The 13317-nt window shown below is 39.9% G+C and overlaps 1 protein-coding gene across 1 annotated transcript; it reads left to right on the top strand.

Moving 5' to 3' along the window:
* Positions 1-119: 119 nt before the first annotated feature.
* Positions 120-12016, top strand: LOC113539142 (uncharacterized). Its single transcript, XM_026934706.3, has 7 exons — positions 120-597; positions 1457-1567; positions 3252-3898; positions 4030-4185; positions 4395-4851; positions 6398-9082; positions 11085-12016. Exons 2-7 carry the CDS (start codon positions 1462-1464, stop codon positions 11411-11413), a joined length of 4380 nt encoding a protein of 1459 aa, XP_026790507.3. The 5' UTR covers positions 120-597; positions 1457-1461; the 3' UTR covers positions 11414-12016.
* The last annotated feature ends 1301 nt before the right edge of the window (positions 12017-13317 follow it).

Raw genomic sequence — 13317 nt, 5'->3', positions numbered from 1 at the left:
GCGCACTCCGTAGTAAGCTAGTATGCTGTATAGTTACTATAGATGGCGGAGTGTGTCGCGCACTCCGTAGTAAGCTAGTATGCTGTATAGTTACTATAGGTGGCGGAGTGTGTCGCGCACTCCGTAGTAAGCTAGTATGCTGTATAGTTACTATAGGTGGCGGAGTGTGTCGCGCACTCCGTAGTAAGCTAGTATGCTGTATAGTTACTATAGGTGGCGGAGTGTGTCGCGCACTCCGTAGTAAGCTAGTATGCTGTATAGTTACTATAGGTGGCGGAGTGTGATGTGCACTCTGTAGTACGCTAGTATACAATTTCGCACGTAGCCATCAATGGCGCTGATGACGTCAGCGCGTGTTTGTAGCTCAGGTCCATACCATGCGAAATTTACTACTTAAAACTACACAAGAAAGGAAAGAAATAAGGGTAACGTAACTAAATCACTTGCTGGGTTATTAACTAACTAGTAGGCCAAAAATACTGTAGGATTTAGATGCCTAGTTAGTGAATAATGACTATTACCGACCGCCTGTAAAATGAACCTGTTACATCTTTCTGAATGAAGGCAGGAAACAAAAACATTTCATCTGTTATCAAGGTAAATCAAATCAATCATACAGTCATAATTTTATGTAGTAACTCAGACTGCTAAATATGTATTTATTCAATTAATAATTAAGGCTTTTATCTTTTAATCCACTTGTATCCAACTTTTCTATTTTGTGTTTATACTGAACCTAGATTTACTTTAATTATTACCATAGGTCACATTTGAATTTCAGTTAGAGATTTATTAAGTTGACATTAATTCATTTTACAAGTTTTTTATAATAGTTTTCACACAGACAAGAAGAAAAAAAGTATCAGTAGGATTAATATCAAGACTAACCTTGTTCCTGTTTACGTTTTTAAATGGACAAATCCATAATGGTGTACAATCAGCATTAATGCCAGGTCAGTATTTTAATCAGAAGTTAATCACAGGTTTAGTTAGAAGTTGTTTCACTACCTGTTTAGTTTTTATCTAGTTATTAAGCGGGTTTTCTGCTACTGCTTTGAGGTTAGAGTACATGTGGTATAATGACTGATTTAGCTTTGTGAAGAGCACACAAGATATCTAAGCAGTATTCAAGTTTAGGTCAGTTTTCTGTGATCTCTTTGAATAGAAAGATTTATTACGTTGCTCTGAAGCAAAAAGTCTTCACTTTAACTTCATTGTGATATTAGTAACAGCCTTCATGACTTCAGGTTCATAGATACATTTTTGACATGATGTTTATATAACCTTGGCATGTACTAGCAACTCCTATTGCAGTAATATTTGATAGTGCATATTTTGGCTGTAGAACATGTGAAGCCTCTGCTTCGGATGATGCATTGCATTAAAAGCTTGGGGAATTAAATATGACATGCCTGATCATGCAAGTTTTGACATTCATTTGTCTTTTTTTGTGTAGTTCTTATGATGTGGATGTACAAGCAGCCTGGCTTTGCCCTGCATCTCCTTTGTGAACTGCAGAAACAGCAGCAATGCAGCGTTCACTGTGATACACTTCTGCAGACAGAGGGTGAGATGGAAGGGAACTGTGACAGAAGAAGGGAAGGAATTAAATACCAGCTTAAGCTTATTTATAAAACCCAAAGTCTCAAGCAGTCAGTTTTTCGCAGAACCTTGCAAAAATCAAGGTGTATTGCTACTACTGATGTTCAATCTGTCTGTGGCTGTATAAAATAACTGAATTATTCAATTCATTTCAATACTACAAAATTTAAGGTAATAATATCTAACGCTGTTTGCAAGGCATTTAACAGCCCTAGAGTGATACATTTGCAGTTCATGATCATGTAGGACCTGCACAAGAATATTTTACAAATGGTAGACCATAAACATGATCACTTAAGTGCACTTTAGGATAGTTTCAAAAACCTGAACTAAAACCTTTTTGAAGCTGTTGTAAAGTCTTCGATATATGCACACCTGTGACTGCTCACATAATTGAATTTTGGGTCATTCCTTGTCAATTCTGATAGGATTGTTGCTGCATGTCTCAGATTTAGTTCATTCTCTTTTTTTTTAACTTATTGCTTGTGACCTAAAACCAAAGTCTGTAAAGTATTTTGGCTGAATTGTAACATCACATTTTTTCACTGCCCTGAAAAACATAATATTTTCTAATTAAAAAATGTCTTATCTGGGAAGTCATGGTTAGGATTTAATATCTCCAGAGATATTATTCCAGGCCACATGAAATTTGGCAGACAAACTTGTTTTCTATCTGTCTAAATGCTCAGAAGTCACTACAGAGGGCCTGTTTTTTCTTATGGGTTCCTCAAAATAGGACAAAGTGCAAAATTTCCCAGTGATATTAGGGGCTTATAGACCACAATTTAATAGACACAGATGCTAAAAGTCTCAGTTTGCGCTTAAACCACTACATTTTCCTTGGCTTTGTTTCAAAATTCCGAGGTCTGATAGAATAGAATTTAAGATATTGACAAAATTGCAGCATGCCAGATGGTGATGTTGACTCATTGGTAGAATCATGAAAAATTATGTGAAATATGTTTAGGATATGGTCGTGTTATGATCCAAATTACAAGGTCCTTCCTTGTTGTCCTCATGTTTAAATTTATCCAAATATGAGCTTTTTTTTTTTTTTTTTTTTGCTTATTCAACTATACACATATAAGGTAAACTGTTTGACTGGCAAGCAAGTTATAAAATGATTTAATTTAATGGAAAGTTCTGACATGAAGTACTGCATGCTCAGTGGCTGTACACGGAAGCATGCTACAGTGTTGGTAGCACATTGCCAGGCATGCAGCAGCAACTGTATCTGAATTGACATGGAATGATCCTTTTGTATTAATGTGCCAGGTTTTAAACCAATAAAACCATTACATTTAAGTCATTGTTCTGGAAATGGAATACTCTAATCTTTGCCTGATATGTTGCTTAGACTTCATTGTGTGGTGGAAAAAATATTTCTAGAGAATATTATTTATAATAAATTAAACTATTTATTGAACACTGGATTTGATCATATTGTTTTGTTGCTGTGTAAAAAAGCTGGTTTTAAGTAATCCACTTCATGTTGTGGCCTTTGCCTTTAATAAAATAACTGTAACACATGCCCTTTTGTGGCTTATTGCTTTATTTTGCTGCATTTGTCTTTGTCTATTTACAGAGACAGTAAACTTCATATCTATTGTAGCCATTTCTATTAATGGGTATTTGTTCTACTTTCCTAGGTGTCTCTATTCCTGCACATAGCTGTGTGTTGTCTGCCCTCAGCCCAGTTTTTTGTAGAGCCTTTGCCAATGCTCCTTCACTTCCAGTGGGCCAGAGTAGACTAGTACAGCTGGAGGCAGTAGGCGCTCATGCTCTCCTGAAGCTGGTTGGGTTCATGTACTCAGGTGAGATAGAGGGAGAGAGCTTGGATGAACAGCAGGAAGTGATTAACATTGCCTACAAGCTGGGCTTCAGGAACTTTATGGTAGGGAAGCAAAAGCAGGTGAACAGGCACCAGAATAAAACTGCAAGTTGGAGAGAGATTGGACTGCAGACAGAAGAGACAGGAGGGAGAAAGAAAGATGCAAGCATACAGATCCTGTCAGAGAAACAGAGTTTTTCTCATTCAGGCACTCAGACAGAGAGCACTGAAGCTGACTTTGCAGACACGTGTATTGCGTCAGAGCCAGAGGTGTCTATAGACCTGCCTGAGGAATTAACTGATGTTCCTAGCGAATATAACAGCATTTCTCCAGATGCTGGTCTTGCCTGGATAGATGAGATTGTTGCTCACTCTCCGTCAAACAGCGCTGAAGCGTTGGTTAGAGTGCAGGCCAAACCTAAGCAAACTCAAAAGGAAAAGAAAAGAGCAAAAATTTCAAAGAAGGTAAGTAAATTGAAAAAAAGATGATCAGAACTAGTTACATTTTGTGATGTTAAAAAGACGCAGTCAGAATTTTTGGAGAAAGCAAAAGGAAGTAGGAGGAAAGATTCTTTTTTAACTCTGCAGTTGTACAGCAGGGAGGCACACAGATCTCACTGAAGATTAAACTGAAGAGGCAGAGGAGTGGGGCATTGTGGGAGATTGTTAGCGTCGAAGAGGAGAGTACAGTTGATGGATCAAAACCTTGTGGATCCTCTGATGACCCACCAATGACGCACAGTCTTGCTGAGGTAACAGCTCTTTACATTGTGGGTCAGATTCAGTAAATAAATTGTCTGTAGTTTACTGTCAAATAACTTCATGTGGATTCTGAAGCAACATTATCATTTTCAATTTTATGTTCAGAGGGTTCTACCCAGTCATATGTTTTCTACTTTTTCTTCACATTTGCTTCTATCCTGTTTCTCCTGGAATCTGTGGTGACGCTGCTCTCAAACAGACCCATAAGCGCTCTGTAGAAGTCCAGCTGAGCCCGTCTCACTCATTGACTTGTCAGAATCTTGAAACTGTCACGCTCACACCTCCCTCAGAGCTGACCACGCCTCTTCCTGCCACACCAACCAGGCCCCCTTCAGAGTACTTTCATCTCCATATCCCTGATCCTGTTCCTCTCTCCACGCCTTTACAAATGCCACCTCTATTACCGGGATTGTCACAGCCCGAAGAGTCTGATGAACATATTGCAAAGCTGTTAGAGATGGTCACAGTGGGTTTAAACAGCTTGCCCTCGGTCACAGTGGAGGGGGACAACAGCATGCATGCACACCTGGATCATAAATTGGAGAAGTGTGCAGCTGTAGCTAATTCACCAGCTTCATATCTTTGTTTGCTTGGCCATAATCTAGGAGCTATGGGATCTGGGACAACATCAGGCACTTCTGAAGAAAGAGAAGCAGGTACAAAACTTAGTGGCACAACATTGAAAAATTTCAACTAAAATCACTCCTGACATTATGGTACACTATCTGCATGTTTTAATGTCATGAAATTATCACTGGTTCACCTGTTTAATTGAACTTTGAAATTTGTTAAGAAAAAAAAACACATGACACAAGAAAGGTGTAGTGATAAATATAAATTTAAGATCAATCATGTGTAACCGGCACATATTTCAAACATACTCCTCAGTGGGACTGTAATGCTCAGCATAGATATTACCAATTTATTAGGAACACCTGCTTTGTATCTACTCACTGTGAGACATATGATAGTGATGCTGCAATGAGCGTATCAGGCACATCGACATTGCTGGGGGTTTTAAACAGCACAATGTCACTGCTGAGTTGAGAAACAGTCTCCAAATGTATACAGCCAACAGTCCCTGAAAGTATCTAGCCTTTATTGGTAGACCTATAAAGGGTCCCAACATGGTACGAGTGTCTAATAAACTGGCCAGTAAGTGAACACAATGTTAAAAATCCTCAGCAACATTCCTGTACCTAATAGACTTACACTGTATGGCTAAAAGTTGCTAGACACCTGACCATCACACCCATATGTGCTTGTTGAAATTCCCATTCCAGATTGATTCCCCCTTTGCTGTTATAATAACCTTCACTCTCCTGGGAAGGCTTTCCACTAGATTTTGGAGCAGGGTTGTGGGGTTTTGTTTTCTAATTCAGCCATTAAAGCATTGGTGAGATCAGGCCCTGATGTCAGGTGAGGAGGCCTGGGCTGCCAGTGTTCCAGTTCATCCCAAAGGTGTTCAGCGGGGTTGAGGTCAGGGTTCTGTGCAGGACACTCGAGTTCTTCCACTCCAACCTTGGTAATCTATGTCTGTATGGACCTTGGCATTGTCATGCTCTAACAGGTTTGGGCCAAGTTCCAGAAAGGGGAAATCTCAAATACTACAACATTCAAGACAATTGTGTGCTACCAACTTTGTGGCAACAGTTTGGGGATGACCTGCATATTGGTGTGATGCTCAGGTGTCCGCATAATTTTGGCCATGTAGAGTACATTTATCCAGGTGCACAATCTATTCACACTCACCAGTAACACTCTGCTATTGGTGGGTTTGACTATTTTTTGTCTAGGGAGCTTAATGGGGGGCAGTCGTGGCCTAATGGATAGAGAGTCGGACTTGCAACCCGAAGGTGAACCTGAAGGTTGTGGGTTCGAGTCTCGGGTCCGGCAGGGATTGTAGGTGGGGGGAGTGAATGACCAGCGCTCTCTTCCACCCTCAATACCACAACTGACCCTTGAGCAAGGCACCGAACCCCCAACTGCTCCCCGGGCGCCGCAGCAAAAAAGGCTGCCCACTGCTCCGAGTGTGTGTTCACGGTGTGTGTGTGATCACTACTGTGTGTGTGCACTTGGATGGGTTAAATGCAGAGCACAAATTCCTAGTATGGGTCACCATACTTGGCCACACTTCACTTCACTTCACTCACTTAATATGCCTGTCTTAATGCTCAACTATGACTATGCTTCCTATTGCAGGGTCTGAGGACCTATCTAGTTGCAGAAAATGGGATCTAAAGAATGTTGCATCAGTGGCAAGTTACCCAGCATTGCTCTCCTATACCTCCCCATGCATGACACAGAAGAAAAATATTGATTCATCATTTACACCGTCATGCCCCGTAACAGACATTGTGCCATCCAGACTTACTTTTGGTACTGAAGGTCATGAGCATCAAAATGTAGTTGAGTTGAAGACTGTATTTAATAATTTTTTTTGTGGGGCAGATACTTATGTACAGTCAGGGAAGCAGACTGTGAGTGAAGCCAGTGAAGAGAGTGATATACAAACTCAAATCTCAAGAACAGCTACAAGTAATGCAGCACAGGCTGATCCCACACCAGTAGGAAAACAGTGTCCAGAGCAGCTTCATGTAACAGATCAGGTGTCAGCCTGGCAGTCATCAGATGTTGGTCAAGCCCAACATCTGATGACTGATAATTGGGCAGATTTCAGCGAGATGAGACTCCCAAGATGTCTTTCACCTCTTACATTAGAAGCAGGCGAAACAACTGGTATGTCTGCCCAAGATCCTTTAAGACCACTGGAATTTTCTTCATGCCTTTCTGCATCACATGTCAACCACCAACCCGCATTGAGATACACATCTTCTCCAATTCAACCACAAGCACTTCCTGGCAAAACTAACCAACAGAATCCATCATGTACTTCTCTACATGTAAATGAGTTACAGTGCTCAGTGGTAGGGAAGAACTCATGCCCTTTAAGATCAAATAGAGATCACAATGGCGAGGCCAGTGAGTGTAAATCAGAAGAGAAAAAGACAAAAATGACAGATTTTGAGAATGACCTGTTAAAGGGGACAGAAGACAACATACTGGACAGACAGATGAATGAATCAGTAGTCAGAGGAATATCTACAGCAAGTCACAGTGTTGAAACTGTTAATGAGCCTTATAGAAAAAAAGCTAAGATGGCTGGTTACCCAAATGGAGTCGATACACAAACAGTGAAGGTGGTAAATCCCTGCAGTGAGAAGATAAAGAATATAAGACACATTGACAACACACAAGACATTAGTAACTCTGTACCCTCTGAGAAAATGAATTGCCTGAAGGCAGCCAAGGCAAGGAAAACAGTGTCAGTAGATCTGAAATCTCAGGAGAATGTGGCACTCTGTCAGATAAGTCAGTCTTTCAAGTGTAAACGTCAAGAGGCATGCCAAAAAGATGATCGGGATGCAAAACAACCTGCCTCGTTGGTGGCAAAACGTGGACGTGGGAGGCCCCTTCAAAAAAGATCATGCGATAAAACACTGATGGAAGACTTAAGCGAAATAAGTAAACTTAACAGTACACCTGCAGTCCTTAACGCTTTGTCTTCTTCCAGCCATCACGACATACAGTTAACACAAATGAGCAAGGAGTGTGTACCAAGACATGTGAGTGGGAGCCCGCTTAAAGTAGAACATCCTTTAGGCCTTGCACAAACCACTACTAAAGTAAAGGATTTAATCAATGAATGTGAAAAGAATAAAATACCAGAACCAGAAATGGAAAAACCCATAGAGCCTGAGAAAGTTATTCCGGATGTGAACCTGAACAGAGAAGAAAACAAACAGCTCAAAAGTTCTGCTAGTCTCTCTAAGAAAGCAAGTTTTTGTGATAAGATTTTCCATCAGTCTATTTTCAGTGTAGGCACCACTGTTACTCAGCATTTTCCACCTATTAATCATCAACTAAGATCAATTTTGCAGACAACTGATAGAAAAATCAGGACTAGTCTACCTTCAAGTCTCATGTGTAAGAAGCTCAGAGAACCTCCAGAGCCTGATCACATGAGTACCAAGTTAACGAAGGACAACAATAAACAGGAAAAGAAGGATACAACTGAAGAATGTGAGGTAGAGAGAGGTGTACGAGGAACTGATAAACCTGATGAAGTTTTAGACAAATCTAAAGATAATAAAGTGGATTCAGAAAACAGAGATGACAGTGAACAAGATGAAAATTCATCCATAAATGTAAATGGATGTTTGGTGAATGGAAACTTTCTAAGAGAAGCTGATACTAATGCGAATACTGGTATATCCATTCATGATTCTGTTGATCTGAATGCTGCTTTTCATTTGTGTACAATCCCACCAGCAAGGGATTTTAACAATAATTTTGGGATGGAAAATAACTCGCAGCAGGAATCAACTACAACATTACTCCATCCGTTTAGACCTGAAAACATGATGGAGAAACCAAAAACAGATGAACAAATTACAGAAAGTCTTTGTGAAGTTCCAGTTTCTAATGAGCCAACAGAGATAAAATTAATCAAGACCAAAGAGTTGCATCTCGAAGGGACTGGGAGCACTCAAATTGGTAATATGGAAGGACAAGAAGTTTGGAAAAAGGAGAAAGAAAATGAGAAAACAGTAAGGAAACCAGAACGTGTAGAAATCAGCAGAATGAATGAATATGAAGCTGGGATAAGTGATGTTGAGGTGGATGTGATGGATGAGAGCACTCAGCTTGCTACAGGTCGTGGAGATGAAGTGGTTGCTACAGGGGCTGATGTTGTTGATATTGATGTAGAGGAAAGCCAAATGTCTGTTGAGATGGATAATGATGGAGAAGCTCTTGCTCATGAGGAAGAATTAAATGGACAGCAGGTTCTAAGGACTGAAGTTGAAGTCATGCCACCAGATGAAGGTAACATTGAGTTTCTTATATTTTAAATGTACATTATGTGAAAGTTCAAATTGTGTCTTTCTCGTCATATCTATAATAAGCTCTCTGGGTGTGGCGAGCTGAGAGTTTGTATTACACTATCATGGTATATAGACAGTTTGTAGTCTATGCTATGATAATTTCTGTTTCTGACCACATATTATTCAACCTGGACATTGTCAGTGTTTTACACCACAGCACTGCTTAATGCTTAGTTCTGATTATTAACACACACTGCCTTAACATGATATCGCTTCTATAGTAACAGTGTACACAGAGATTAACATGGTGGACACTCCACATACCCAGATTTTTTTTTTTTTAAAGTGAGTAATTGTTTTTCTATGAGGAGATTTACTCAGCATTTTTGGAAGGAGTCAGTACTATATAACAGTCAGAGGTAATACGTTAAATTTTCCAATATGAACGGAGGGCTTTCTGGTTTCTCTGTAAAATGACAGGATGCATTTTTTTTCCACAAGAGAAGAAAAAAAAGAGAGGCTGGTAAAGGAACAACTGTTTATAGCTGCTATAATGTGAGAGATAACAGGAACTAACTTTGAAAACATTAAATGTACCTATAAATGTACAGTTTTTCAAACTATAAAATTGATAGGTTTCTAAAAAATTATAATTGTTGGCAAATTTCTTTGGTTCAAGAAGTATAAAATACTTCAAGATGGGCTGTTCTTGGTAAATAATCAACTTCAGGGTGGTAACAGTAACTGTGCTTCTTGTCAGGCTACATCACACCACCCTGTCATGGACTATTTTCCTGTGACAGCACACTATTTCTTAACATTACATGCATGTACAATATGGATTGCATTTACTAGCATTTACTAAGTTATAGTTCTACTATTACAGCTGTGACACAGACATACTCCTTAAGGTTAAGCTTTACCCAGGATGCTGTATGCATCTTGTAGTATAATGTTGTAGTATAACCCGAAGGTCGTGGGTTCGAGTCTCAGGTCCAGCAGGGATTGTAGGTGGGGGGAATGAATGACCAGCGCTCTCTCCCACCCTCAATACCACGACTGAGGTGAGACCCTTGAGCAAGGCACCGAACCCCCAAATGCTCCCCGGGCTCCGCAGCAAAAAAAGGCTGCCCACTGCTCTGGGTGTGTGTTCACGGTGTGCGTGTGCGCACTTGGATGGGTTAAATGCAGAGCACAAATTCCGAGTATGGGTCACCATACTTGGCTACACACGTCACTTCACTTGTAACATAACTGCTTTTATGGAATATCTTTAGTGGAATTGCCTCTCGGTTAGTTACAAGAGTTCTTGACTTTTAATTTTATGAATACTACCTAGTAACTTCAAGTAAAGTTTTGCTAAACAAGCACAATGCCTAACTCTTGACATCAGGTTTGAGGAATGAGACTCTGGTTGGATGTGTGTGTGTTTGCTATTTTTAATCTTTATAGGAACGCTTTATATTTTATCTAAGATGAGGAAAATAAATTGCTTCCTGTTTTGACCAAACCTTTGTTCGATACTGCTGGCTCTCGTCCCACAGCATGTACGTGATCTGTTAACAATGCTCTTGCTAAGCATTAATGGACCATTATATTAACAGACTAATGTAAACAAACCTATTCTAATAGAAAAATGTTTCTGAATGTAAATGAAGAGATGCTTCATTAAGAGAATATTAACTAATGCATAATTTTATTTGCATAACATTACATGTAGTATTAATACATTATGACACACTGGTGTGGGTTTCCTCACTACATTACTTATATGCATAGCATTTGTTCTGTTTTTGACTTTCAGTTACCACTGACCATCTTAATCTATTGATTTACAGGATAGTTTAGCTTACAAGTCAGAGTCCTATACAACTTTTGAACAAGATTGCAAAATTTCACTTAATTATTTAGAAATCATGTTTTTGGTTATCCAAATTAAAAATGTTATTATTGTTGTTGTTATTTATTTATTTGATTATTTATTTATTGTTTTTTTTTAACAGCTACAGTTGAGATGACTTCAGAAGTTCTGAATCCTGAAGCATCCTCTATTCGACGTGGAGAGGAGCCTGATCTCAGCAGCGCCTCAATCGATACCTTAGGTTCATCAGCAGTGTTTCTGCCTGATGTGAACACTGAATCAGCAGAGGACTGCAGCAGTGCTGAAGAGGAGCTTGTTGTGGATGACATCTCTGACTCTCCTCTTGAGCCATGCACTATAGTTGGTACTCAGTGCAACACTATTCTGGAAGAGGAGGATGAATTGAATGAGGAGGAGGAGGGGGAGGAGGAAGAAGAAGAGGTTGATGTGACTGGAGAGGAATCAAATTGAACTCTTCTTGCACTTTGCAGGCATCAAAGTCTTTTCCCAAATGATGAAATCAGTGTAACAAAAAGTTTAACACTGGTAAATTTCTGTTTATTTTTCAGGTATATTATTATTTTAAGATTATGTATGTGTATTTAAAAACTTAATTTATGCAGATAGGTGTTGACAGTTTTAGTTGGATCAATTCATTTGTGTATATTTTTCTCCTGCGTTAACAAAAACACCAATAACTGTACATTATTTTTGTTTGTCTCTTGGTTAGGTCATTAAGTAAAGCCTACAGTCTCTGGAAAAATATTTCTGTCATAGTTCTGGGTAGGTTGTTTGGCTAAGATACATTGGTCTAGCTACACCCCTAGGTGTGAATGAGTGTGTCAATGTGTGTGAGTGGTGCCCTGCGATGGACTGGTGTCCTGCGATGGAATGGCGTCCCATCTGCTGGGGAAAATCTCCTACCTTGTGCCCAGAGTTACCAGGATAGGCTCAGGATCCACCTTGATCCTGACCAGGATAAAGCAGTTACTAAAGATGAATTTATTGAATATATTATATTATGGAGACCTTACACTATGGAAGTCACAGGGTGGCACCTGCCTGCATCCAGCCCTGGGCAGAATTATGACTAGGTAATGTGTTTTAACTTTAAAATAAAAAAGTAACATAAAAAGTACATTTATGGATATGAAAGTTAGTCATTATTACTATAATTACTATAAGCTTTGCAATATAAGAGTGCATGTAGTACATATCTTCATGGGCTTTTAGAAGACTAAAAAAATCATAAACTAAAAGGCTCATCAATATCAATGATAAAGGCACAAAGGTTTTGCCAAGTATTACAAACAGGCAGTACCATGATAAATGAACAACACTCTCTAAAACACTCTCTAAAAAAAGTACAATTATGTTATGACACCATATTTGTATGTGGACACCACTCCTAATTATTACGTTCAGGGGCTTCAGCCACATCCATTGCAACATATGCATAAAATCAAGCACATAGCCAGGCAGTCTGGCTCTTAATGGATCTTACTGAAGAGCCCAGTGACTTCAGTTATGGGATGCCGCCTTTGCCACAAGTCAGTTTGTGAAATTTCTGTCCTGCAAAATCTGCCCCAGTCAACTGTAAGTGCTATTATTGTAAAATGGAAGCATCTAGAAGCAGCAACAGCTCAGCCATGACACAGTAGAACCATGCAAACTCAGAGCAGGCTGCAGTAAATATGCGTAAAACTCGCCTATCCTCTGTTGCATTACTCACTACAGAGTTCCAAACTGCCTCTGGAAGCAACATCAGCACAAGAACTGTGCATCAGGAGCTTCATGAAATGGGTTTCCATGGCCGAGCAGCTGCACACATGCCTATGACTAGATCACTATGCGCAAAGCAAGCGTCAGCTGGGGTGATGTAAAGTACACCGCCACTGGACTCTGAAGCAGTGGTACATGTGTTCTCTGGCGTGATCAATCACGCTTCACTATCTGGCAGTCTGATGGGCGAATCTGGCTTTGGCAGATGCCAGAAGAATGCTACCTGCCAGAGGGCATAGTGCCAACAGTAAAGTTTGGTGGAGGAGCGATAATGATCTTGGACTGTTTTTCAGGGTTTGGGCTAGGCATCTTAGTTCCAGTGAAGGGATATGTTAATGTTAATGCTACAGCATACAGAGACATTTTAGACAATTGTATGCTTCCAAATTTGTGGCACCAGGTTGGGGAAGGCCCTTTCCTGTTCCAGCACGACTATGCCCCTATGCACAAAGCAAGGTCCATAAAGACAAGGTTCGACAGGTTTGGTGTAAAGAAGCTCCAGTGGCCTGCACAGACCCCTGAACTGAACCTCACTGAACACCTTTGTGATGAACTGATACATCGATTGTGACCCAGGCCTTCTTGTCCAACAT

The sequence above is a fragment of the Pangasianodon hypophthalmus genome, chromosome 3, assembly GCF_027358585.1.
Source record: "Pangasianodon hypophthalmus isolate fPanHyp1 chromosome 3, fPanHyp1.pri, whole genome shotgun sequence".
Classification (NCBI taxonomy): domain Eukaryota; kingdom Metazoa; phylum Chordata; class Actinopteri; order Siluriformes; family Pangasiidae; genus Pangasianodon; species Pangasianodon hypophthalmus.
This window is presented reverse-complemented; position numbering and strand designations above follow the sequence as displayed.

Bases quoted from the DNA above. Each gene is read 5' to 3' on its own strand.
- LOC113539142 (XM_026934706.3), top strand. From the start codon at position 1,462: ATGATGTGGATGTACAAGCAGCCTGGCTTTGCCCTGCATCTCCTTTGT. The intron at 3,899-4,029 runs GTAAGTAAATTG...GCAGTTGTACAG, and splicing joins GAGCAAAAATTTCAAAGAAG to CAGGGAGGCACACAGATCTC. The intron at 4,186-4,394 runs GTAACAGCTCTT...GCTCTCAAACAG, and splicing joins TGACGCACAGTCTTGCTGAG to ACCCATAAGCGCTCTGTAGA.